General features: G+C 38.8%; 2 protein-coding genes across 5 annotated transcripts in view; both read right to left on the bottom strand.

The window, feature by feature from the left end:
• The window catches only part of LOC149324147 (O-acyltransferase like protein-like), a 42,299-nt gene extending 28,691 nt beyond the window's left edge, over positions 1-13,608 (bottom strand). Inside the window, exons 1-4 of the mRNA XM_089496992.1 lie at positions 12,392-13,608; positions 6,086-6,289; positions 3,807-3,946; positions 2,269-2,347 (exon numbers count right to left, since the gene is read on the bottom strand). Coding sequence (XP_089353118.1) covers positions 2,269-2,347; positions 3,807-3,946; positions 6,086-6,260 — 394 coding nt within the window. The 5' untranslated portion in view covers positions 6,261-6,289; positions 12,392-13,608. The remainder of the gene's footprint in view (positions 1-2,268; positions 2,348-3,806; positions 3,947-6,085; positions 6,290-12,391) is intronic.
• Positions 13,609-13,767: 159 nt separating this feature from the next.
• The window catches only part of ZNF532 (zinc finger protein 532), a 76,091-nt gene continuing 63,657 nt past the window's right edge, over positions 13,768-26,201 (bottom strand). For 3 of the 4 annotated variants that reach the window (XM_089497010.1, XM_089497004.1, XM_089496998.1), the window contains 4 exons: positions 23,398-23,676; positions 17,615-17,727; positions 15,628-15,775; positions 13,768-14,543 (listed from right to left, as the gene is read on the bottom strand). In XM_089497010.1, coding sequence (XP_089353136.1) covers positions 14,049-14,543; positions 15,628-15,775; positions 17,615-17,727; positions 23,398-23,676 — 1,035 coding nt within the window. In that variant the 3' untranslated portion in view covers positions 13,768-14,048. The remainder of the gene's footprint in view (positions 14,544-15,627; positions 15,776-17,614; positions 17,728-23,397; positions 23,677-26,201) is intronic. The other variant, XM_089497019.1, reaches the window with a different exon arrangement.

Genomic DNA, 26,201 nt, shown 5'->3' on the forward strand with positions numbered 1-26,201 from the left:
CAACAGAGTAAATAGAAACATCTGCCCTTTTTAAATTCCAAGAAGTGTTTCTGTTTGGCATACAGAGCTGTTATTGCAAATTTCCTTTTTGAAAAGTAGTAAATGGTTAGCACTCTAATCTTGCTCACATCTTCCTCTGTCAGTTTCATCTTTCTCACAGGGAGATGGAAGAAATAGAGCTGTTATAAACCAAATGGGTGGTTAGACCAGCGCCAGATGAAAGGTTCAATTACATGTTCCCAACAACGTCCTGTGCATTAAAATGTGTTCTGAGATGGGACAGGGAAGAATTTCATGTGGTAAAGTGGCAACACAGGAAGGGGTCTGTACTGCTTTGCCAGGGTAATCCCCTGCCCATCAATCTGGATTCCACTCTCAGCGCATGACTAGGCAAAATGCATTAGGAGCAGGAACTGCAGAAGGGCAGTGCTACAAAAGATTCAACATCCTCCTCCCACTTTCCATTTCTTTGCTTGAAATCTTCCCCACCCTACTTCAACAGACAGGCATTTGATCATAATCTGCATTCTAAAATACATGCCCAGGGTGGTCATGTATCCTACTTTACAGAGCAAAATCCTCTTTTGAAAGGCTGTCTACTTCAGTAAAAATGGACATCCCTAAGAAGGGATGAAGCCAGCATGGTTTAGCAGTCTGAGTGTTGAACTAAGACACGAGGAATCCAGGGTTCAAATCCTTGCTTAGCCATGGAAGTTCAATTGGTGACCTTGGGCAAGTCACATTCTCTTAGCCTTAGAGGATGTCAAAGACAAACCTTGTTTGAATAATAATAATAATAATAATAATGATAATAATAATTATTATTATTATTATTATTTCCCGCCTCTCCCTACGGATCGAGGTGGAATTACATCAATAAAATTACAATTCCATATAAAAATACAATGAAAAATTAATAACAATACTATTAATTCAATAAAACAACTGTCATCATCTAAAATTCATACACTCATAATCAGAAGTGGAGTATTTTCTTAAGATCTCTTATAAAAGATCAGATGGATATGAATAAATCTTGCCAAGAAAACTCTCAGACAGGGTTGCTGTAAGTCAGAGTCTAGTTGAAGGCTCTTAACAGCAACAACAAAGGAGAACAAGAACGGCCTTGAAGTTACCCATCAGCAATGAACATCTGGACATCAGTAGATTCAGGAGACACAGAGGTCAATGGCTAAAAGTCTTTCCTACTATGGCAAACTGTATTGTATAGGCATACCTCAGTTAACAAAGCTTCTGACAAAGAAGCAATTTATAAAGTCTTTTTACGTCTGCCTGTCCTTGTCGACCTAGAAGTATTTAGCAGCATCAGAATGGGAGGATGGTGAAGGAGGGCTGGAGAAACACAAGACTTAGTGTGTCTGTAGTAAGCAATGCAATAAACATTGCATTGTGGATTGAAGTGGAAAGAGCAGGATTCTACTTTAGCTGTAGCCATGTGTGCCTGCCTACAACAGGTAAGGTAAACAGCAGCTTTCTTCAGAATCCCTACCAAGCATGCATGAACAGCAAAGCAGAGTGATAGCCCAAGCATGTTAAGAAGCAGTTTCACCAGCAAAAATGAAGTAAGAAAAGAGGAGTCTGTTGAAAGAGAAAAGCCCCCTAGGACAGGACAATTTTGGAAGCTTTCAAGTGGTCTCTCAAAGGTTCAAAATGTTTTGTGTACTTATGCGAAGTCTATCTAACCTGATTGTTTCATTGCACATATACATATTGTTAGTTTTGAACAAAAGGTTTGCTGAAATATATCAAAGTGCTTTTTTTTGTGATGTAGGAACCTATCCTTATTCTATCCATGTTATTTTTGCCTCCGCTATGAAATTTTCTCTTATAGAAGTAATGCCAAGAATATACATATTTCACTAACCAAGGTATGCCTGTATTATAGCCATTATTTCCATGATTTTATCTAGACCTATTTTAGCATGATCAAATTTTATGAAAATTGTACCTGTGGGGATGGTCACTTATGCATCACCAGAAGCAGGGATGTGTTTCCCACTTTTTGGTGGTGTTTAAGTGGAATAAGACACTAGAATTATGTCTGTGTGAACCATTTTATTTATTTGAGACTTAAGCATGAACATGAAAAAGAGCAAAGGTCTAATTCACTGTGTTTTCCACAATAACCCATCCATGCAAACATTTACACAGCATTTGGAAAATTGATACATTTTAAATCTTCAGAAATGGTTTAATCATCAACATTTTGTTATACAATAAAGTCCAACCCAGGCATGGTCTATTTACCTAGCATGGCTAGTGCTGTAATTTCCTCTTCACGGCAGGAATTAGGGACACATATTCCATTGTAGTAATCAATTCTGTCCTGGGAAGTATAATGCTTCTTTAATACCATTGTTGAATAGATTTAAGAGAAAAATTGAGTTGATACTGGCAAAAGGAAACAAGCAAAACAGATAACCTCAAAATGCATTGATTTCAACAGCATTCAAGCAAAACTTGACAAATCTTGGGTTTATGTACATTAATGGAGCAAGTAGACTAACTAGAACATAGAGCTCATGGGAAAGATTCCTATTTGAAACCCTGGAGCACTTCCACAGTCACTGTAGTAAAAACAATACGTACTGAGTTTGATGGCTCAATAGCGTGAATTGGAAGAAAGACAAGGTGCAGCACCTGCTAAAATCTTTCCTTCTCACATTTATTGAAAAGGTGCTGGAGAAATGTTCTATGGATAGCATGAACTCCTAAAAAGACAAATGCAGGGGTCCTAGAGCAAATCAAGTTTGGGCATTTGCTAGAAGCCAAGATGATTAAACTGAGGCTGTAGTACATTGGACATAAATCATGAGACTACGTGACATATTGGAACAGACAATAATGCTTGGTAAAATGAAAGGTAGTAGGAAAAGAGAAAGACCATGTTATAGAGGAATTAATAATAATAATAATAATAATAATAATAAATAATAATAATAATAATAAGTTTATTTGTACTTTTCTGCTTCTCCCAACGGATCGAAGCAGGATTACAAAAGCCCCCCACAAAAAACCTAAATTGATTCAGTTAAGGAAACCATGGTCCTGAGTTTGCAAGACCCAATTAGGGCAGTTGATGACTGGGACTCTTGGGGATCTCTCATTCATAGATCATGATAAGTTGAAGTTGGCAGCAAACAACAACAACAATAGGCTTCTCTGTTTATGTATATCCCTTCTCACCCTTAGACCAAAGCACTGGACATGGGCTAATTGTTTTCCTCAAGATGAAACTGTGGCATGTCTTCAGGGCTCAGAGAAGTTACTGTTTTCAACTACAACTCCTAGAATCCACTAATCAATGTGGACACTGGCTAGGGATTTCCAGTAATTGTAGTTTAAAAAACAAACTTTTTCAAACTCTGGGTAACTTGAGTGGAGAGTCTGTGCTTTGCCATAGATAACACTGGGACTTCATAGATGAGCAGGCATTTGTGCTCAAGTAATTTATTAGAACAGTCACAAACAATGGAGAGAAATGTTCTAATTGGTTGTTTGGTTTTTTTTTTTAAATCAGCTGTCTAGTGGAAGATTTCATAATCTAATCACCATCATCATCGTTGCCATCGTCATCACGAATCTTTAAAGAGGAGCATCATGCCAGATTTTAGAATGGTCTTTATGTCTTCATTTTAAACCACTGCTTCCGTCTATGTCTTTAGAATGCAAACGGCAGTATTACAACTGTTTTCAGACTTTTTTCACTAGATGTCCTCTGGGAACTGGGCATGGAACAACACAGCCCTTAACACTACAGTCATCGCCCCAAATGAGTAACACACCTGCTGTACTTGGAGTTTGCAGTACTGCCCTTGGAATCTTCCAGAAGGAGCCTCAGCAGAAATGCATTCAGTATATGATCCTAGTCTGTCCGTATTCCCACCAAGAATATTGCTGCTGGGTTTCCCAACAGAATCATACACTGTAACATAAAAGCAAAGAAGCAAAACAAATATTATGTGTGCATCCAGAAATATAAAAATCCAGGTATGGTCCAATTCCACATTGGTGTAGGGAACATCTCGCCCTCAGGACATTTGACTTTAGCTCCCATCATCTCTGACAATTGCCCACACTAAGGACTTTACCACATGGGGACAACTGGAAGCGTAAAGGGTGTTCATTCTGTGAAAATAGTGCATCTGCGTTTAAGATTTTCACATGATGTTGCTATTAAAGTGCCATTATCCTGGGAATATCCCACAAAAATAGTGCAATTGCGATAAAGGTTTTCACACAATGTTGTGATCAAAAATGATTAAGGCACCATTATTCTGTGAAAGATTTGTTGCTATTTATTTCCTGGTTATTCCTGGGATAATGGCTTTTTTATCACGCTATGTGTGAAAAACTTAATTGCGTTTTTAATAGTGATTGAGCGATTTTCACAGGATATACCCCGTTTAAACTCCCAATTTCCCCATGTGTGATAAACCCCTGTGTGGGTCTAATGGGAGTTAGGAATTCAAGAATATCCAGAGGGCCAAAGATTCCCCATCCCTGTTCAAGGGGCGACTTGATTTTTCATCCAGCAATCAGAGATAGGAGCTACAGTGTAGCAAAGAGTAACTGGCCACTATGAAGCACCAACAAAGAAGAAAACCCTGGTCTTCAAGGTAGTGGTAGCAATACATGAATTGCTAGCCCTGTACCACAAAGAATCATGACTGCTACATAGCCTCAATACTTTATAGCTGACATTACTGGCATACCTTTAGCAACAGCCAAATGCTTTGACTGCTACTAGTAGTGTTTGCCAGAAAAGGTATTGAACCTCTCAACTTTGGGCACTGCTCAGATATGATTATTTCATCAAGGATTAACCCAGCAACTATTAAAAGTTATTTTAAAAAAACTAACACACACAAGCAAAGGAATTTTGTGACCAATTGGGGTGTTTAAACTTCCAGGCCTTGAGGTAGGCAAGCTTTGACCGAGTTTTAATATAATGCTGCTAGAGAAAACTTAAGACTGCCAACATACGTATACTCTTATCTCATTGTTCACCAATGTCCAGAAGAGCACAGAACTGTTTGGGCATCTGCAGAGCCAGCTGGAAGCGTCTGGAACACTACTCTTGGCCAATCAGTGGCTGTCTTGGTTCACAGGAGAGGGTATGCGAGGACAGAAAACAGAAATACACTCGTGCCTGGAAAACTTTCAATGAAGAATTACTATGAAAAGGGCACAACCACATGAGAGTACTGACACTATTGGATCCTGTCCTCCTATATTTGCCACAAATGGTACTATGACCACACAAGCTTTTAATCAGTCTTACTGGATATAAAAGAATTCAGACTTATACAGTTCTGGAAAAGGATAGGTTTCCTTAAAGAGCTTTCTGTAAATTTCCTAACACCTAGGATAGGGTAGCTATCATATGAAGAAACCATTTCTTACATTAGGCAAGATAATCAAATCAACTCCAGTTTCTAGTTTACTCTGTTTGTTAAAGACCGAAGCAGAGAGATGTTCCAACAGTTTGTTGCTTTTGAATAAGCAAACCATTTATCAGGATCCCGGAAATCAATTAACTAAATTAATTAAATGTATCAAGCTCCTAGAAAGTAACTGAAACAAGCTTTCAGGTGACCATTGGCCTTTCTGGCATAATTTTTTAATTGGTCTGGCTTCCTGGTTAGCTATATGACAACCAAGGAAAATTTTCTTACAGCCAACATCACTCCTCTTGGGGCTGTCCTGTCCTTGAGACACAAATGTAAAAATAACTGTTTGAACTACTTACTACTTTGGAAGTTATTTCCAAACCATGACCATTTCCAAGCTCTATTTAAGCCAGGAAATTCAGCTTTAGAAAATGGGAATTTCCATCTGATAAGCATCTTTCTCAGAGGTTGTTTCCAGATGCTAAGAATTAAGATACATCACTGGCAGCTTGGGAAGGAAACCCTGTCCCAAAAGAGTCCAACATCCTGACTCTTTGTATTGCATTTTGAATATTTTGTAAGGAACCTCAATTAATAATGAATTATAAATATTTCAAATAAATTAATAGTTCAACCAACTGAAAAGAATACACTCTTTAAAATCTACTTACTCTTTACAGCATAAGCTTTAGGTTTTTCAGCATTCAGGTCTGAAAGGAATTCAGTGACATCTTCCCAACATCCAAGAGTTACATTTATGGCAAAAGTAACATAAGGCAAGGATAGCAAGATGAGCTTCATTTCTCTCCTTCTCTTGATTATCTCTAGGCTTATGTCAGGTCTCATGCTCTATTTAAGGACTTCTAGCCTTTTGCCTTAGGTGAGGAGACAATAAAACTAAGTCTTAATCCAAGAAGGGTCAGCACATGTTGAAAAACAGCTGCAGCACAATGGAAATTGTACAAGGCATGAAAAATCATTTGAAAAGGACCAACAGTTCCTCATCCTGGACATCCTCCCCATTTCCTATGTCCTTTTATCCACCTGTCACAATTTGTCACAGAGATCAAGACATGCACTGTTTACCTTTCTGACAATGTTCTCATTATGATTTCAGAATTATCCCACATTTATGTACTTCGGGATTCTCCATGAATCCTCTACCTGAAGAATTGCAGCAGTTATTTGAAAGACTAACTTTTGCAAGTTTGGATTTTTGATTCAATCTGAGATCTTGAGAACTGTGCACAAACTGAGAACCTACAGTAACTATGTATGACCCCAATGTGGTATAACAAGACACCTTACTGTTTTTAAAGACCAGATATGCCTGAGGATCAGGACCAGCAGTTTGGTGTGGAAGGAGGGCTTCGTCCTTTCCTCTCCCACCATGGTCCTATCTCACATTGCTATTAGTATCAAGAGGAAACAGCTAATTAACACCAATATTATTTTACTATAATTGTATTTTCTCCAAGGAACAGAAGTTACTTTGTGGTTTTCTACATCGGGTATGAAAATCACTTGGCTGCACTAGAGCAACATGTACCATGATTTTGGAGGCAGGCCTTCTGTTGCAAAATGCCTTGGGCTAGCCCTTCAGATGTCCCAATCCCAGGCCAAACTAAGCTTTTAAAAGTTAAACACACTTTGGACAGTATCCAGAAACAAAGCTAGATTCTAGTAAACATTTTTTATATAGAGGGGTATGCTTGTGCAATGAATTCCAGTTAATTTGGCTGCCTTAGTACAGATGATAGGAGCTACCATCTAATACTACCTGGAGGGTAAACATTTCTCCTCCCTGGCCTAAGGTGGATATCATCTTGGTTTGTAGCAATGGTAAGGAAATGTAGATATACATAAACCAACAACTGTTAAAAGATGCCTGTATTAAAAAGGTAACTTTTATTATTTCATTCAGTTTGTACAAAAGAAACCGAAAACAACCATCACCACATAGTGATAACCCATTTTGCTATACAAGTCAAAAAGTGCACATCAACAAGTGTGCGGCTTTCAGAGGTACACAGTTTTCTTTTTGTTTAAAGGCAGTGATAAGCTAGTATACATCACTGACAGAAGTGTAACAGGAGCCCGCATATTCAACTACAGTTTTTAGAATTCTTCATTAACCACCCAACATTTGATATGTACAAAAAGCACGGGTAGGGAAGGCAAGAACCACAAGTGTTGACTAGTCACCATCTATGAAAAAAAGCCCAAAATGTCCTGAATCAGCAAAAACCTCTTGCTTTTGCTAGACTGTCCAGAAGAACTATTTGAAGATCAGTATCTCCTCTCTCTAAAATGGATGAAGAAGTCATCAATAAATACAGAATTTTATAATTATTCCAGGGCAATAAAATACATTGCCTCACATTTATTAACATAAAAAATGTGTTTAATACAGTAACTATGGACAAAATGTATAACATTTGAAAACAGCGACATCTCCCTTGATTTTTAAGAATGGAATTTTTACTAGAGGTATAAACATGCAGGTGTCTTTCTGTCTCCCTATACATATTTACATACATACATATTTTTTCCATTTCTAAAAAAGTACAAAATTGGTTTAGGGAACACATACGTGGCATAAAAGGAAAACAACAACAATAATACCAAAAATCCAGAGGACTCAGTGTAAAAAGGGCAGCATTTGGAGTACCTTTTCTAGACTTCCTGAATGAATCATTAACTAGTGATAGTAGGTACACACTGAAGTATTCCCTACCACCACCACCAAAAGCACCAAACATTGCACTGAGAAAACTGGTAGCATTTTGGAAATACAAATCAAAAGCAATATATTTATATTTGGAGAGGGAGGGCATTAATAGCCACACAGAGTGCAAAAGCTACAGCCAGCCCTCTCTTAACATATATCCAATAGGGACATCTTTTGACAACATTCACCCTATTCCAACAGTTTTGGTGTAAACAGATATATGTTGTGATCATACAAGCACCATACTTCCCTTCACAAATCAAGGGAAGTTTTTTGAATCTAGTAAGAATTCCCTATGGAACTTTTCCTTCCACAGAAGAAAGTACCCTCCCCACCCAACATAAGCAATTTTCAATGTGTATGTTTCTAGCTATATGTGGTTTTACTTGCATTTCTTTTATGCTGAAAGACACCTTTATTCCTAGTCTTGAAAAAGCTGCCTTCAGTTGCCCTGAAATTCTTGAGAAAAAGGAAGGATTAAGTGATTGATTAAACATTTGATCAGAGAGACTCCAGATTATGACCACTGCCCCTCTCTCCATTTTGTAACCTGGTAAAGAGGCTCTCATTCAGGGATAATTTTCCACACAAGGAACAGTCTGGATCAGGGCTACTCAAAATGGTGACCCATGGACTTCCTGGAGAGCTTCCAGGAAAGAAACAATGGTAGCCAATGGACATGAATATGGTACCAATCCCTGGCATGTTGGAGGGGAAACTGCTGGTGGCCGGCATCAGATATCTTAAGAGGCAGTGGTCTATGTGCCATCTGTTAAACTTATATGGGAAGCATATGTATAGGGAGAACAAATCTGTGCACACTGCTTTAGTGTAGAAAACTGGGATGGATGATTTTTAGAGCCTTTCTGCACCAACAGTCATAACCATAAGATTAATAAGCTTTTAATTGGCTTTTATTAGTAAGCCCAGCAATTCTTTAAAACTCAAATACTTTAGCACATACTGCATTTTGGTTTAGAATTCTGGGCACTGCATACTTTTTGAAAGAACAAAGCCAACAGTACTTGTCTCAAGAGACTATGAGTACAAACCAAGAGAGAGAGCTGATGCACTTTTGTGAGTAAAGAGCATGAGCTGGAAATCCTAGGTTCAAATTTTGCTTGAGCTATGAACTCATAATGTGATCTTTGGATCTGACTCAACCTTTATTACTCCACCTTTAATCTGCAATGCAAATATAATAATACTGATCTAATTTACAGAGGTGTTCTAAGGATAACTGAAAATATTTATATGAAACACTCTGAATATTTTTTAAAGCAAGAGTGGGCAACACATGGCTTGTGGCTTGCATGTTATTCCCCTGCCTATTTTTACAGCCCCCTCTCACTGCCATAGCCAGAGGTTTGAGTGTTGGACTAGGACTCCAAGAGACCAGAGTTTGAATCCCTTGCTCATTCATGGAAACCCACTGGGCGACCTTGCCCAAGTGATACCCTCTGAGCCTCAGAGGAAGGTAATAACAACCTCTTCTGAATAAATTTTGCAGAGAAAACTGTCATAAATCAGAAATGACTTGAAGACACATAACAACAATTCATTGCCAAAACACACCTTCATCTCCGAAATTTGTCAGAAAAGTGGTGGTGGTAAAAATTGGCAATTCCTTTTGAAAGCATAGCTTTGGGGAGCATGTGTCTTGTTTTCAACCTAACAAGTGTCTCTAGGTTTCTCGGAGCATGGTTCTAGGAGCAGGCTGCACACATTGATTTAAAGGGGATTTAATTGATTTTATCATTGCAGCTATTCAAAACTGCTCCTTTGGTCAGGAGTGCAGCAGCAGCAGGGTTTTTGAGAACATGCCCCCCTCCCAAAGCTGCCAGCCTATCCTTGTTTTAAAGCTGCAACTAGCATCATTCAGAATATTTAGGAATTCTATGTAATGTGTGAATTGTACATTCGATTTTTAAAAAAAAACAAAACAGGGAATACACTAGGCCCTTGGTATCTGCTGGAGTTTAATAATAATAATAATAATAATAAAATTTTTATTTATATCCCGCCCTTCCTGCGATCAGGGCGGCTTACAACAGAGATTAAAACAATCCATACAATACAAAAGATTAAAATACAAATACATCAGCCCTCCATTTAAAATAACAGGCATAAAAGCTTGACTCCAGGACCTCACATGGATACCAAAATCTGTGGATTCTCAAATCCAATTAAATACAGTGGCACAGTAAAAATTGAGTCCTTTGTATAAAATGGCAAAAAATCAAGATTTGCTTTTTGGAATTTATATTTTTGGGGACTATATTGTGGATGACTGACTGCATGGATAAAGAATCCATGGGTATGGAGGATTAACTGTACATTTTTCTTGCAGTGACAAAAACCATGGGGATAGTTAATTATTTATTATTCATTATTCTTATCTCATACTCTGGTCCCCCTGATACATACATGTAACAGCCATAATTTGTTGGCTTTCTTTGAAAAGAAATGTTCATCCTTCTAAAGTAGAAATCTTTCCTACCATCACCTTGGCAATATACATCTTAATTCAGATATCAACAACCACTTAAACCTGTATGAAACCCTGCTTCATCTATTCAATCTGGGAGGCTAAAACAAGCTGAAAGTAACATTAGGGCTCTTAGATTACTTGAAGCCGCTATGAAACTAGTATCACAATACAGTACTGAATTCAAAGCAAAACATAGTAACTGAAGTGAGTGGCTAAATGACTGTGAGGATACACATGTGGATGGATGGCCAATTTAGGGATATTTCTTTGAATCGACTCACAATTGTTTTATAAACATCCATACAAGCTACTGCAAACCTTACATGGCTGTAAGGACAAATTAAAGATCTATTCAACTGCAGAGATGAAAACCATAAGGAAACAGTCCAGCCACCTGCTTTCCATGACATGATGCATGATTTTCCCCCAATCACTTATCCCTTAGCTAGATTAAAAGACAGGACTAGACAAACAACCATGAATTCATGGACGGTATTAGTGGAATTTTACAGCTATAAATTTGCTAATGCTTTACTGTTAAGGGCCAGATGCCTTTTCTCTAAATCTAGGTTGCACTACATGCACTCTGCATCAACAAAAGCTGAATTCTATAGCCTGCTTAAATTATGCACATCAGATCTATCCACATTTATTCACTTTGTTTCTACTATTGTAAGGAAAGAGAAGTCACTTCCATTTCAGGGGGGTGGAAAGGGGCAAAATTGCCTCCCAACCCCCTTCAGGGTGCATTGTGAGAAGTTTTTTTTTTTTTTTTTACAAAAAGATGTACCTTTTTGTGTAGGTTGCAGGCCCCTTTGAACCACTAAAAATGGCCTTGGTGGGTTGTGTACAACCCAGACTTTCCCCAACTCTGCATTACAAGCTTCCCACAATCTTGGTTGTGTTTTATAGTGCCTATGCAACAGTGAATATTTGAACAAGGACACTAAACTACATTTGCATGGGAGAGACAAGGGGCAGAACAGAAAAGTTGCATGCAGAAAGTTCCAATTTCAAATCATAAAGTTGGAAGAGATTGCAAGGGCCATCCAGTCCAACCCCGTCATGCAGGAAATCTCAATCAAAGCAACCCCGACAGATGGCCATTCAGCCTCTGTTTGAAGACCTCTAAGGAAGGAGACTCTGCTACACTCTGAGGAAGGAATGTGTCCCACTGTTGAACAGCCCTTACTCTCAAGAAGTTCCTTCTAATGTTGAGGTGGAATCTCTTTTCCTGTAGCATGCATCCATTGCTCCGGGTCCTAGTCTCTGGCACAGCAGAAAACAAGTTTGCTCCCTCCTCAATATGACATCCCTTCAAATATTTAAATAGGGCTATCATATCACCTCTTAACCTTCTCTTCTCCAGGCTAAACATCCCCAGCTCCCTAAGTCGTTCCTCATAGGGCATGGTTTCCAGACCCTTCACCATTTTAGTCGCACTCCTTTGGACATGCTCCAGTTTCTCCACATCCTTTTTAAATTGTAGTGCCAGAACTGGACATAATATTCCAGGTGGGGTCTGACCAGAGCAGAATAGAGTGGCACTATTACTTCCCACGATCTAGACACTATACTTCTACTGATGCAGCCTAAAATCGCATTGGCCTTGTTAGCTGCCGCATAACACTGTTGACTCATGTTCAATTTGTGGTCTACTTGGACTCCCAGATCCCTTTCACATGTAGTTTCATTCAGCCAGATGTCCCCCATTCTATATCTGTGCATTTCATTTTTCTGTCCTAAGTGCAGTACCTTACATTTCTCCGTGTTGAAATTCATTTTGTTAGCTTTGGCCCAGCTTTCTAATCTATTAAGGTCCTTAAGATCCTTAGCATCTTCAGTGAGATCCAGAGACTCTATAAAGGTGCTGTCAAATCAATCACAGGAAACAACAGTGGGTTAGATGGACAAGACACCTAATTTGAGAATTTAAGGCAGCTTCCTATGATAGGTTATCTTTTTGACAGGGTCCTGAGTCTGAGAACATCTGATTTAAAATCACCTGGTGGCCTTCTATCATCTTATGCAACCAGTCAAGCATGAATAAATATTTCAATATGGTATGTAAAAAAAGACATGACACATGACCTTCCTCTTTCCATTTGCAACTCTTGCAACATACAGAACACATTTGTCTATCTAAAGCTGCTACATTTATCCTGTGCCTCATTTTGTAGAAAATACTGAAATATGTCTTTTCACTGAGCTTAAAAAGGTGATAGAGCCTCTAATGACCTATTAGAGGACAGCCAAGGAACATTATGGTTACTAAACAGCACAATGCTCCAGAATATTTCTCTTGCACAAGCACTGCAGAAAAGAAAACTTGTGCTTTCCTGCAGGTCCCACTCAGTGAGGCTTTTGTGCAGGAGACTATCCTTCTGGCTTTTCTAGTCATTGTGTTCTTTAGACACGAGAGATTGAACCAGGAAAAAAGCACCTAGAATTTTTATTCAAAATATCAGACTAAAATGATCCCAAATTTTTCTGGTCATAAGAATCTTCAAACTGTACTACGCTGGGTGAGGAAACAAGTCTCATGATATTTTTTTTAAAAATCCAAACACTTGCTTTTCATTCATCTTGAAACCTATCACGACACAGGCATCTCCTGACACCCCTTGCCCCTCTCTAATTTAGAGGTCCATGAGCCAGCATGGTGCATGACATCCCACATAACTCTGGGAATTTCACTTTAGGTCACACTAAAGAGACCTGTGGCATATGCACATACCCTGTGATACAGTTCTGGCCTATGTCAGCATCACCTTGTTTCCAGGAAGGATGGCATTGGCAAGCAAAAGAGCTGTGTGGTTCAAGCTCCTGACACCATCAGAATGGTAGGGAAAGAACATACAGGGGAACACCATGCTTCCATGCTACTTACATACTGTCAGAAAGGAATGACCCATGAAGCAGTTTAATGGATTCCTAAGCAAACAAAGTTGCTGTTAGAAAACACAAAAAGAAAAAGACTGACCAAAAAAAAAAAAAAAAAAAAAAAGATATTCCCACTAAGTACCAATATAAACACATAACAAAGAGTATAAAAACTATCTGTTTAAATATATACAAATTCTGTTCAACTCAAATACTGCTTCATTTAATGCTGTTTTGAGGGTGTTTTTTTTAAAAATATATGTATATACATATATCTATGTCTATGTGTGTGTTTGTATGTGTATCTATAATGGTGAGGAAAAACCTAAAAATGAGGAAAAAACCTAAAGGTAAGGAACCTAAAGGTGAGGAAAAACCTAAAAGTAGAGAATATATTGCAACAGAGAGGAAGAATTGTTAACTCTATTGTGTGGGCAATGTTCTGTACTAAAAAGAGAAACATGAAAAAGAGAAGTGTCAAGTAGTGAAAGCTTTTTTGTTTTTGCAAAATGCATATGGAATGGGCAGGTCATTTTTCAGCCGAACTCATTCGTTTGGATTTAATAAAGGCCATCCCATGTGTCCTCATGTGGGTATTTAAGGCAGCTTCAGTTTCAAAGGTCTTTGAACAAACTTTGCACTTCCTATCAGACATGGAATTGCCTAAAGACTCCTCCTCATGGCTGGGTTTGTTCTCCTGTTGACTATCTTCCCCGGATCCATTCTGTTTCGAGACTGGCTGAGGTTCCTTCAGCTTATGCACAATGAAGAGATGCCTGGAAAGAGATACGTGGGAGGTATAGCAGAGACCACATTCACGACACTGGTAAGAAGAGCCATCAGACTTATGCTGGGGAATATGTTCATGGAACTGAAGAAGGTTCTCTGTTGTAAAGCCACAAACTGCACATTTGTGAACTTTAAAAACATTAATCTTCAATTTCTTTAGTGGCTGAGTGATGGCACCTCGAGGGGGCCTGAATTCCAGCACAGGCTCCTCCAATTTACGCTTCGGACTGGGAACCTGAAGTTGAGAATACATCTATTAAGAAGTGGGGAAAAAAGAACCAGCCACAATCATGCAGTTATTCTCAGCTTCTGTACTTGAAACAAACCAAATATACTACACTGAAGCAACCAAACTGATTGGCAGTCAAGTTCAGGATAGGAAAAAAAATGGAAGGTTGTTTGGTAATTGGAGAAATTGGTTATCAGAGCACACAGTGTGCAATAAGACATGCTTTCTGGAACTTTTCCAAAGTGGGCTAAAATGCAGAGACAAATGTGCCACCCTGCAAATACCTATCAGCAAATATTTGTCAAACATTTACAAAATGTAAAATCCTCCACCAGATGAGGAATATAGGCTTTTCAGCTGCCTTTCATGACTGTCACGCCTAAACAACTGACACAATATGTCAGAAAGTTTCAAGGTACCAATCATAGTGCCCAAATTATTATTTTTATCTTTAGTGTTCATGCAAAGCCTGTCTCAGATTGTACCTGAGAGCCTGAGTGTATGTTAAGTAGCTCCTTATCTTATTGATACACAAAAAAAATTATAACATTACCCACAAAAAATATAGGCAGCTCTAGCATCCAAGAAAACTTGTACACATTTGTTACTACATTGGGATTTGAACTCTATTCTTTCATCTAAAGTTAGCATTTCTCCAGTATGGCAAACTCATTCCTATCAGGGTTTCATATAACTTTTTAGAAATCAGCCAGTGAGCTTTCCCTGCAACAGTGTTCACAGCAAGAAGGAAGCATGTGAAACATGATGTGGGTTTCCCAAATTCTGCACTCAGTCCAGTCCTCCTGCTCAACAAACAATACAGCCTGGGGATTGCATGGATGACAATTTGCCTCTTAATATAGGTACTGGCCTGTAATATCTGTGAAACAACTTGGAAAAAAAATCAATATGGAGTAATATGAGGACTGTGTTAATCTCTTAAGAGGCCACAAAATTGAACTGTTTTATCTGGAAGTGCTAAAAGATTAAAAAAGGCTGTACACTGTCCAATACTGATTTGTTGCAAGGACACAGAATTTCAGCCAACTGACAGTCCTGAATTTTTTCAAGAGGAGCACACATATCTCACCTTGGTATCTTCTTTGACTGCACTTTCTCCTATATTGGTTGATTCTGTCATCTCTTTCACATCAGGCTCCTTAATGCCATGCATCAACTGAATGTGTTTTTCTAACATCAATCGCTTGGTAAAAGTACGCCTTGAATCTGGGCAATGCCTGTATCAAATACATCACACACTATGAATAGATACAATCAATTATTAGGTGAACAATACTAACAAAGAAAGGAGAAAGACTCAAAGCACCATATGCATGCCCTATAAAGGTTTAAGCAAGCCCTTTCGAGACATGTCTAGTGCAGACTAAATTGACAAAAATCTGACAGACCTGATGTAGTCTCCCAAAATTGCCCTGATATTTTGCAGACATTCTTGAATATCAATATGAAGGCCTCAAGATTACATAGGAATAAATCTATCAATTCTATCTTCTCACGTTTCTTATATTTATAGGAAGCATATAACTCCTTGTTGAAACAACTCCACTGGCTACCAGTTCATTTCTGGGCATAATTCAATATTGTTTTTGACCTATAAAGCCCTTTATGGCAGGCCAATACTATCTGAAAGAAAGGATCTTCCCATATGGGCCTACCTAAGTCTTATACCCTCTGTGGGAGAGCTTTCTCTCCATCCCACTACCCTCCAAGACTCGGTTGGTGGAGATACAAGAGAGCCTTCTTAGTGGCCGCTCCTAGGCTACAGGACTTTCTCCTGGGGGAGATTCACTCTGCCTCTTCTGTTGTCTTTTTGATGGCAGGCAAAGACCTTGTTTAAACAGGCCTTCAGCCTGACCAGGATGGAGTGAAGTGTCGCTGAGTGTGCTGTTTCAATATGTATTGTGTATTTTAAGAGTTTTATTTCAAATTTTAAATGTTTTAAAAATAGTGTTTTAATTTAATGTACTATTTAACACATTTTAAATTTTTGTACATCATATTGTCTTAACTTCTCTGTTCTAATTTATGCTAATTTATGGTCTAACTTAAATAGCTTTGAATCCTATTCAGGAGAAAAGCAGGATAAAAATAAAATGAAGCAAAACAAAATTTCTCATGTCTTAAATTCATTCCATTTCATTTTCACATCATTATATGCTGGGTTTTTTTTAAAGTGCACATTAATGTGTCCTCATGGTTTTTTGAACATTTTTCCTAACATAGACATTTTTAATGCAATTTTGAATAATATGCACACTTTGTGCAACCTGTTTTTCATAAAATAATGCTGTTTGTACATTTATGTCACTAATATAAATATACATATACATATTTTTCTGTAATTCCCCCGTGTGTGTGTGTGTGTGTTTAAATATCATATATCAAGAACTACATAACACCATTCTGGGTATAGTGAATATCAAAAGGTAACTGTGCTCCGGTTAAAAAATTGGTTCAGAAAGTACCCTTGGAATTACAAAACCAATCAAAAATTTCTCCCATGCTTATTCAAGATTTCTCCCATGGAACCTAAAACTGGTGGGCCCAACTCTGATGTGTATTCAACATGGGTAGGTGTGCGCATGGGACAAAATGTGAAGCAGAAGCACTCTGAGGTCCCAGAACCTGCGTCTCACAGAAGAGTAGGAATGATCAGACACATTTCAAGCTCCCAAAACCGCATGACTGCCATTGTCCATCACCTCATGCAATAGGCAACTCCAGGGAAAATCTGGTTACCTTCTCACCACTATCTGCATCTTGAGAATGGAGATAACATGCAATGGGAAGCCTTCAATGATTGACATGAAAGGTTCCTATACAAGTGGATCAATTTGGAAAATCCTCTTTCCTACAGAGCTGATCTTACCATGAGCAAGCTTTAGCTAAATTATCACCATATAATGCTACCTGGCTTCAATGAAAGAAGGGGAACTTTTACAAATGGAATAATTACCATAATAAGCATAAGCAGGACATTCAGTTCAGCTACTTGCAGTTTGGATTTTTTTGCTCATCAATTATTTTTTGTAAAGAAATTTATAAGCAGAACTCACGAGCAGGTGTAAACTTTCCGAATGCCTTTGTGCTTGATTCGATTGTGGCGACAAAGACTGTGCGACGAACTGAAAGATTTGTCACACTGTCGACAAGGATGTTTCTTCATTTGCTTTAACAGAAAGAAAGCAAACACTTACAGAGAAGCATGTATGTTTAAACTGTTAGTAAAAGAAACTGGAAACAACTCTTACCAGTAACTAGTGTATTGTGACACCCGCTGCCTCTCAAAAACAAGGCTGCAAAGGTGACACATCTCAAAGCATTGTTTCAAAACAACTCATAGTTATAATAAACTCTTTAAAATCAGTGGGACTTAAAATTACTCAGGTCCACTGATTTAAATGACTTAACTCCCAGAGTGAGTAGGATCCAACGCAATGTGTCCACCAGAGGGAGTGAAAAGCAACTATGAAAGCAACTGTTTTTAACCCTTATTGCTACAACACTGATCCTCATGCAGTCCAGTGAGACAGATGGGTACAAATGGAGAAGAGATGTGCAGAAAAGGGAAAGAACCACCTCATGAAATTTCCCAATTCCTCAGCCTCGAGAAGTCTAAGGAGTAGTGAAAATTTACTAGAGCAGCAAACTGCTAATAGAGATGAAGGCATCATACATGAAACCATCTGTTGTATGTAGGAAATGTTTGGGTCAGAGCTTGGAAAAGCTGCTATTTTGGACTACAAAACCAAGAATCCTCTAGTCAGCACTGCCACTAGGTGTGCTAGCTGGGGATTCAGGGGGCGTTAACCAAAGTCTAGGGTGAGATGAACTGTAATTGACTATCTCTTCCTATGCTAAGATCTTCCTGTGGGATAGTTTGCACAGAAAGTTGTTGCTCCTGTTCTGGGCTACCCACAAGTCTAACATTACTGGAGATGAAACAGTGTGCATTTACCATAGGAACAACAGAGAACCTCCATGTACTGGAGAAGCACACTTCAGAGCATGAGGTGCTAGAAGAGATAACAGAAGAGGTCATCACATTCCTCCCCTGCTTCAGGTGTGTCCAAAAGCACCTAACTGGCTCCTGTTAGAAATGAATCATAGAGCCGAAAGAGACCGAAAGGGCCATGCAATCCAACCCCCTGACATGCAGGAATATACAATCAAAACAGATGGCCCTCCAGCCTCTGTTAGAAAACCTCCAAAGAAAGAGACACCACCAGTCTCTGAGGGAGCGGAAACTACAGGAAAAGAGAATTCACTAAAACATTAGGAGGAACTTCCTGGAAGTAAGAGCTGTTCAACAGTGTAACACATTCCCTCAGAGAGTGGTGGAGTCTGCTTCTTAAACAGGGCTATCACATCACCTCTTAACATTCTCTTCCCCAAGCTAAACATACCCAGCTCCCAAAGTCGCTCCTCATAGGGCATGGTGTAGAACTGACAGAAATGGTGTAGAACTGGTATCAGCATGCTGGCTATGGATAATAGGGGCTCCAAACACATCTGGAGCCCCCAAAGCTAAGGAAAGCTGATAGACAACAGCTATCAACTGTTCCAAGCATTACATTTTAAAATGCAAAGCTCCCAGAATCGCCCACCAAGGTAAATTTCTGGGAGTTCAAACGAAAAGGAGTAACTTTCCAAAGCAATGGATTGTTCTGATGGCAAGATAGCTCTAATGTCAAGCTGTTAAGTGGCCCAAGCAGTTGGCATCATTGCCATTATTTGCTTCAGGCTAGGGACTTTCCTAGGTTCCAGCAAGCTGGAGGTTAAGCTTTAAACTCTCTTTGAAAGGTTGGCTCAGATGATCAAGTGATTAAACATCAACCCAAGGAGTACAGGGTTATGGTCTGAAAAGACTTATGTCATGCAAGAAGCCACAATGTACAATGAGAACAGCTCTCAGCCCAAATCCCTCATCAGTTTGTCCATTTCTGGTCCAATTCACCATTCCCACCCTTTCATCTTCTATCTCTGAAAACTACTTTGTGTGTATTTCATTATAGCATCCCTCACCCATGAAGCCCTGGTTTTTCTGAAGCATCTTCCATCTCCACTGACACCTTTGAGCTTATTACATTTCCACAATATTTCCCACATGGCATCTGTTGCGTTTTCTTTTTCCCTACTCTCCAGCTACCTCAGGTAGGAAAATTGACATGGTTTTTATTAGGTTTACTCATGCCCAGAGGTTTGTGCTGAATATCAGCCATGAAAAATTATGAGCTTTTACTCTCATTTCCTTTTTAATTGTACTGCTTTGAAAATCCCTTTTGGCAGGATGGTGGTGTAGAGGGAATCAAAAGCAGTGTAAGGTAACAAACCAATATTTGTGAAGTCGAAGCCTTTCAGACCAATATTTATTTAGAAAAAGTGGTATCTGAACAAAAAGTTGCAGTATAGAATGTTCCTGCTCAAATTATGTTAGTTTCCTGGATATCCCATGTAGATGTGTACAAAATCTGCTCTGGGGGACTCTCAATCTGATACAATATGTGTGTGCATGGGGAAGCAGGGAATGTACAGGTGGGGGAAAAGAACCTATTTTGCTAGTACTGTCTACTCCACTCGCAGATGGAGAAAACTGGCTACAATACCATGGGGCTAGGATAATGAGTATGTGTGACAGGGCTTTCCCTGCAGAAACCCTGCAACTGTGGAAATACCTTCCAAGGGAATTCAGGCTGGCTCCATTCCTTTGAGTTTCCAGTGGGCAGTGAAGACTGTGCTAACAGTGAAGACTGCTATTTCAGTTGGACCTTGCATCTTAAAACTATTTTTAAAGAGAAACCTTGTGTGTTTTAATTGGTTTTTAGTTAGTTATTTAATATATTAAAATAGTTTTTAACTATTGTGCATCATCTCAGGAGCACTGGTGAGTCAAGAGGAAAAAAAATAAATAAATACCATAAATAAATTCAATCCATTGGGTTGTTGGGGGTGTAGACTGAAGCCACTGGATTTTTGCAGGGTGAGGGATCTAGAAACCTAGGAAGAACAACTTTAGACCCTGGGTATGTTTCGCTTGGAGAAGGTAAAATGAGAGAAGTGATATGACAGTCATCTTTAAATATTTGAAAGGGTGTCATGTACTGTAGATGATGGAACAAGGTTGTGTTCTGCTGTTCCAGAGCCTAAGATTCAACCCAAAAGATTCAAATTGCCATATTCAAGATTCCTTCTCAACATTAGGAAGACCTTCCTGATGGTAAGAATTATTCAGCAGTAGTATAGACTGTCTTAGAGGTTAGTGGACGCTCCTTCTTTGGAGGTTTTTAAACTAGATGGCTACCTATCTAGAGTGCTGTAATTATGCAGTCCTCCATAACATTCCCTCTTGTGTTCTTTGTAACTACATAAGGAATTGCACTCCTGGACAAGTAGTCTTTTACCGATACAAAAAATAAGATACATTCATGTCATTTTTTCACAGATTCAAACAACTGGCAGGTATGGAGCATAAGATTCCTAGAGATATCAAAGCTCTGGTAGGGTTGCAAAATTTGCACCCCACCTATTCTGTAATGCTGGAGCTTAACCCCATTAAGGCTGCATCTGCATTGCAGAAATAATCCAGTTTGACACTGCTTTAACTGCCATGGCTCAATGTTATAGAATTCTGGCAATTTAATTTTGTGAGACATGTAGCCTTCTCTGTCAGAAAGCGCTGGTGACCTAACAAAGTACAATTCCCAGAATACCACAGCATTGAGCCATGGCAATTAAAGCAGTGTCAAACTGGATTATTTTTCCAGTGTGGGTGCAGCCTTAAGTGTGAGTTAGTGGCTACAAGTGCAAATCCCTCCCTCAGTCATTACAGCCAGCTTTAGGAAAAGCAGTTTTAGGCCAAGCACCTCTCATTTTAGAAATAAGCCCATGAGTGGCCAAACTGCATGACTGCTTGGCTTTTCTAATGTCGGGGGAAGGGGATGGAGGTTTGTTATGTGCAGATAGGGTTCTAAATTGATAAACTGCTGATATCCTTACAAGATGCAGCTGCTCTTCTTTAGTGGGTCTCACTGATCTGAAGAGTAGAAATCTGCATTCCCAATAGTATGGAAGCAAAGAAAGAAAGATTCTTTCTCTAATGCCTGTCTATGCTGAGGCTACAGAGAGGAAATAGCAGGCAGTGCTCCTTCCATTGTGCTTGGTTACAGCTTCAGCTCCCTCCTCTTACTCAAGTTATGAACTGCCGCTACTGAGGCTTCTATAGGAATAATAATAATAAGCCCCTGCACTGTGATCAGACCCAGAAATAGGACTTCGTTAGTTATTGCCTCTGAATCAGATATGTAGGGCCGTAATGCTATTCAAATTCCCAGTTCTTTTCATCCTTACAACAGGCTTTTTCAAAAAGGTGAGGTGTTGAACCATCCAAAAGAGAGGTGGAGTATGGATAAGTAAAATAACAATGCCTAGAGACATGTTTAGGGAACAGAACTGTAGAATGGATCAAAAACCTGTCATCTTCCGGCCTGAGAGGGAGTGACCAGGCAGGCCCAGCTCCATCAGGGTTAGCCTGAAAAAAGAGGCTCCTCCCTCCATAACTGTCATCTTTCGGCCTGAGAGGGAGTGATCAGGCAGGCCCACCTCCATCAGGGTTAGCCTGAAGAAAGAGGCTCCTCCCTCCATAACTGTTATCTTTCGGCCTGAGAGGGAGTGATCAGGCAGGCCCACCTCCATCAGGGTTAGCCTGAAGAAAGAGGCTCCTCCCTCCATAACTGTCATCTTCCGGCCTGAGAGGGAGTGATCAGGCAGGCCCAGCTCCATCAGGGCTAGCCTGAAGAAAGAGGCTCCTCCCTCCACAACTGTCATCTTCCACCCTGAGAGGGAGTGATCAGGCAGACCCAGCTCCATCAGGGCTAGCCTGAAGAAAGAGACTTCTCCCTCCATAACTGTCATCCTCTGGCCTGAGAGGGAATGACCAGGTAGGCCCAGCTAGCCTGAAGGAAGAGACTCCTCCCTCCATAACTGTCATCGTCTGGCCTGAGAGGGAGCGACCAGGCAGACCCAGCTCCATCAGGGCTAGCCTGAAGAAGAGCCCTCCCTCCAGTCCATCTGCCTTGGTCCAGGCCTCAGAGGGAGGGAAGAACCACTGGACCTCATCCCCTTTCCCACCACCATTCCCTTCTCCTTTTCTGTCATCATGTCTTTTAGATTGTAAGCCTGAGGGCAGGGAACCGTCTAATTAAAATAATAATTGTAAGCCGCTCTGATAGCCATTAGGGCTGAAGGGCGGGGTATAAATACAAGAAATAAATAATGGTGAAAAATGGAAGATCATTGGGGCTGAGACTGGAAGCACTGCAAATGGATTATAAATTGTTTAGAAATACAATATTCCTACTATCATTGTCATCACAAAAACATATTAGTCAAATGACTATAATACAATGTACATACTACATACCCAAAGTTAATTATCTGTTGTAAGGTGCTCTGAGAGTGCTTTCTCCTGAAAGCAGCACAGAAACACTTATGCAAATGCATAAAACTGATAAACTGGTTAATGGTAAGAAGCCAGTTCCAACTGGGTGAAAGTTAAGAGCACACTTGCTTTGGAAGTTATTTTAGTACTTGCACATTGATGTAATCTAGAATGCAAAATATGTCAATGAGTGTTAGCTGTTATTTATTAAACTATTACAGCTTCTTCAGTAGCTCAGAAAGAGACTGGTGACATTTTGACAAACATGCAGATGTAATGAACACATATCACAAATGACTGGGTGTAAGATAGGGACTTAAAAAGAAAACAACAACAATATAAGAACAGCTTCCCAAACTTCCCAAGCTATACTGATACACGATAAAGTTCATAGCAATTTACCTTTCCATGTTCTTTCCTCATGTGGGATATGTAAACATCTCTCTGATTAAACAGCTGATCACATTCCCAGCATGTCCAGCCAGGGTTGGGTACTTTTTTGGGATCTGCCTTCTTCACAGGAGAGGGAGATTTCTTCTCTCTTTTATCTGTCCCATTGACAGATTTGGAGTCCTCTTTGCTGTGGCTGACTGAGTTCTGTGTGGTGGGCTTTGTGCTCAGTGGCAAATTGATACCCAAGTTTGGTGGCCCTTCAACACTCTTCAGTGTCCCATGCATCGACTATATTTTAAAAAACAAAAACAAAACAAAATCACACTAGTGCAATGGGCAATCTGTTATACATTGACAATAATATTAATATTGTTGCTCATTCAAGTGCTGCATGATAGAAATCAAGAATGAAAAATACATTTATCTGTATAAAGGATAGAAGTCGTGCCTGGGCTTAGCGCCAGCCAACATGAAATAAGAGATAGATAGCAGCCAGCTGAAGAGTGCATAGTAAAATCCAGCATGGCTTTCTTCTGTAAAGGGAAAAAAAACCACAGGCAATATTAACTACTACAACAGAGAAACTGATAGGAATGCCAGGCAGGAAGCTAGGCTTTTATTTTAGGCCTCTTGAAATCAGCTAGTTTGGGAAGCACACTTTACCTCTTCTCATTGGCTAAAAGTTAGATAAAACAACTGTTTAAAACAATTATATAAACTGACAAATGAAAGCACACAGAGGCAAAGTCTACCTAGACTGAGCCAACTCCAGGATGGCAACACTTTCTTTATAATGCTGAAATGCTATCAAAATTCTGAAATTTATGTCAATGCTCTGGATGAGAATTCCTGGACAGATAACATGTCAAATGTATGATGCTTATATATTTGAAATATGAAGAATGTTGATGAGCTTCATTACTAAAATTTACCACAACCACCATGTTATTTTTTTATTATTTTATTACAAAACAAAACAAATAACATTTACCTAAACCACATCACATAAAACATATAACATATATAACATATAACATAAGCATCTTATCAAAATACACAGTAATCCCTAACCCACCATCCCTCCCTCCCTCCCCCCCCCTCCCCCAACCCAACATAAATACCTTTCACTCTCTCCTCTTCATCCTTCCTAAGACCTTGACAGACATTGACAAGACTTCCTTGGTCTAAACCCTTACCGTTTCATTGTATTTTCTAACTGCTTATCTGTGTATATCTGTTTATTATTATTATTATTATTATTATTATTATTATTATTTATTCCATTTATATACCGCCATTCCTACGATCATGGCAGTGTACAACAAATGCAAAATACAAAATACAAATTATAAAATAACCCAATCAGACCCCCTTATTAATACCAAACAGTACAATTCATAAAATTCAATGTACAATCCAATAAGCCAATAAACCACGATAAAAACAGTTTAAATACCATAATATGTTTACAGATGTTTATTTTAATTTTTTTCTATAACTTCACCCATTACCCTTCTTACTATCTTATTCTAATTTTTTACAGTGTAAAGTTCTTTAGCTAGTCAATTCCTTCTAATCTAAGCTTACTTACATACATTCATAAGTACCTTGTTAGATTTTATCTTGTATGTTTGGCCATTTCTCCTTTATATAAATGTACATTTTTTCCCAGTTCTTCTTATCCTGCTTTTTCTTCTCCTCTATTTCTGAAATCATTTTTCTATTTTCTCTTAATCTTTCAGAAATTATGTCTATTTCCATCAATTCCATCAATTTGATAATCCACTCCTCTATCTCAATATCTTTCTTTAATTCACAACCACCATGTTATGTGAGATACTTCTTATAAGATGAAATGACTACAGAAGCAATGAGCCTAGACTATGAAATTACTATGGAAAATAATGCGCCTAGACTGGAAATGTCCATATGTAGGGGAACCACACTGGTTTACTAGTTAGAACAGTGTGAAATAATCAGCTCACATAAGTTTAAATGCAGTTATCTGAAAGTTAAGATTCACAGATTCAATGAACCATGGGCCAAAATACACATGCAGTAAAATCAGTCTAATGGTACCATTTTACCAAAGAGTCATTGTATGCTTGCATTTCTCTATTACCTTGCATGTAGAAAACTGGGATTTGAGGTAGAATGATTCAGGTTACCTTTGTCCCTCATATTCCAGTTTTCTATCTTTTTTAAATAAAAAAGGCTCCCCCAACCCCTATGGGGGCTAACAGAAATGCATGAGGATGTTGTAATTTGACTAAAAGTACTGAGCTTCTTATAAGATTTATTACAAATGCTTGCAAAAGTTTCAAATAATGCTTCTGCTGTGTAAATGGGATCGCGGTTCAAATGGTTAAGACACTGACTCGGTTAATAATAATAATAATAATAAATTATTTATTTTTTAAAATTATTTATTTATAGCCTGCCCAATCATGAAGAATCTGGGTGGGTTACATCAGTAAGAAAAATACATCACAATAACAACAGAATAAATAGCAAGAAGAATGCATAGCAAATAACAATAATAGCAACAAAAACTGCATAACAATTAACATATCAAATCAATACAACTTATTTAATCCCCAGAATACATAGCAAATAATAATGACAAAAATAACAACAAATCAACAAATGTTGATTGTAATATTGGCAGTTTGAGGCCCAGGTGCCATGTGATGCGATAAGCTCCCATCACTAGTCCCTGCTTCTGCCAACTTAGCACTTTGAAAGCAAGCAAATGCAATTAGATAAATAGATACCACTTTGGTGGGATGGTTCTGTGTTCTGTGCGGTCATGC

This window comes from Sceloporus occidentalis, unplaced genomic scaffold (assembly GCF_023333645.1).
Source record: "Sceloporus occidentalis isolate IW3139 unplaced genomic scaffold, rSceOcc1.0.p SCAF_1, whole genome shotgun sequence".
Taxonomy (NCBI): domain Eukaryota; kingdom Metazoa; phylum Chordata; class Lepidosauria; order Squamata; family Phrynosomatidae; genus Sceloporus; species Sceloporus occidentalis.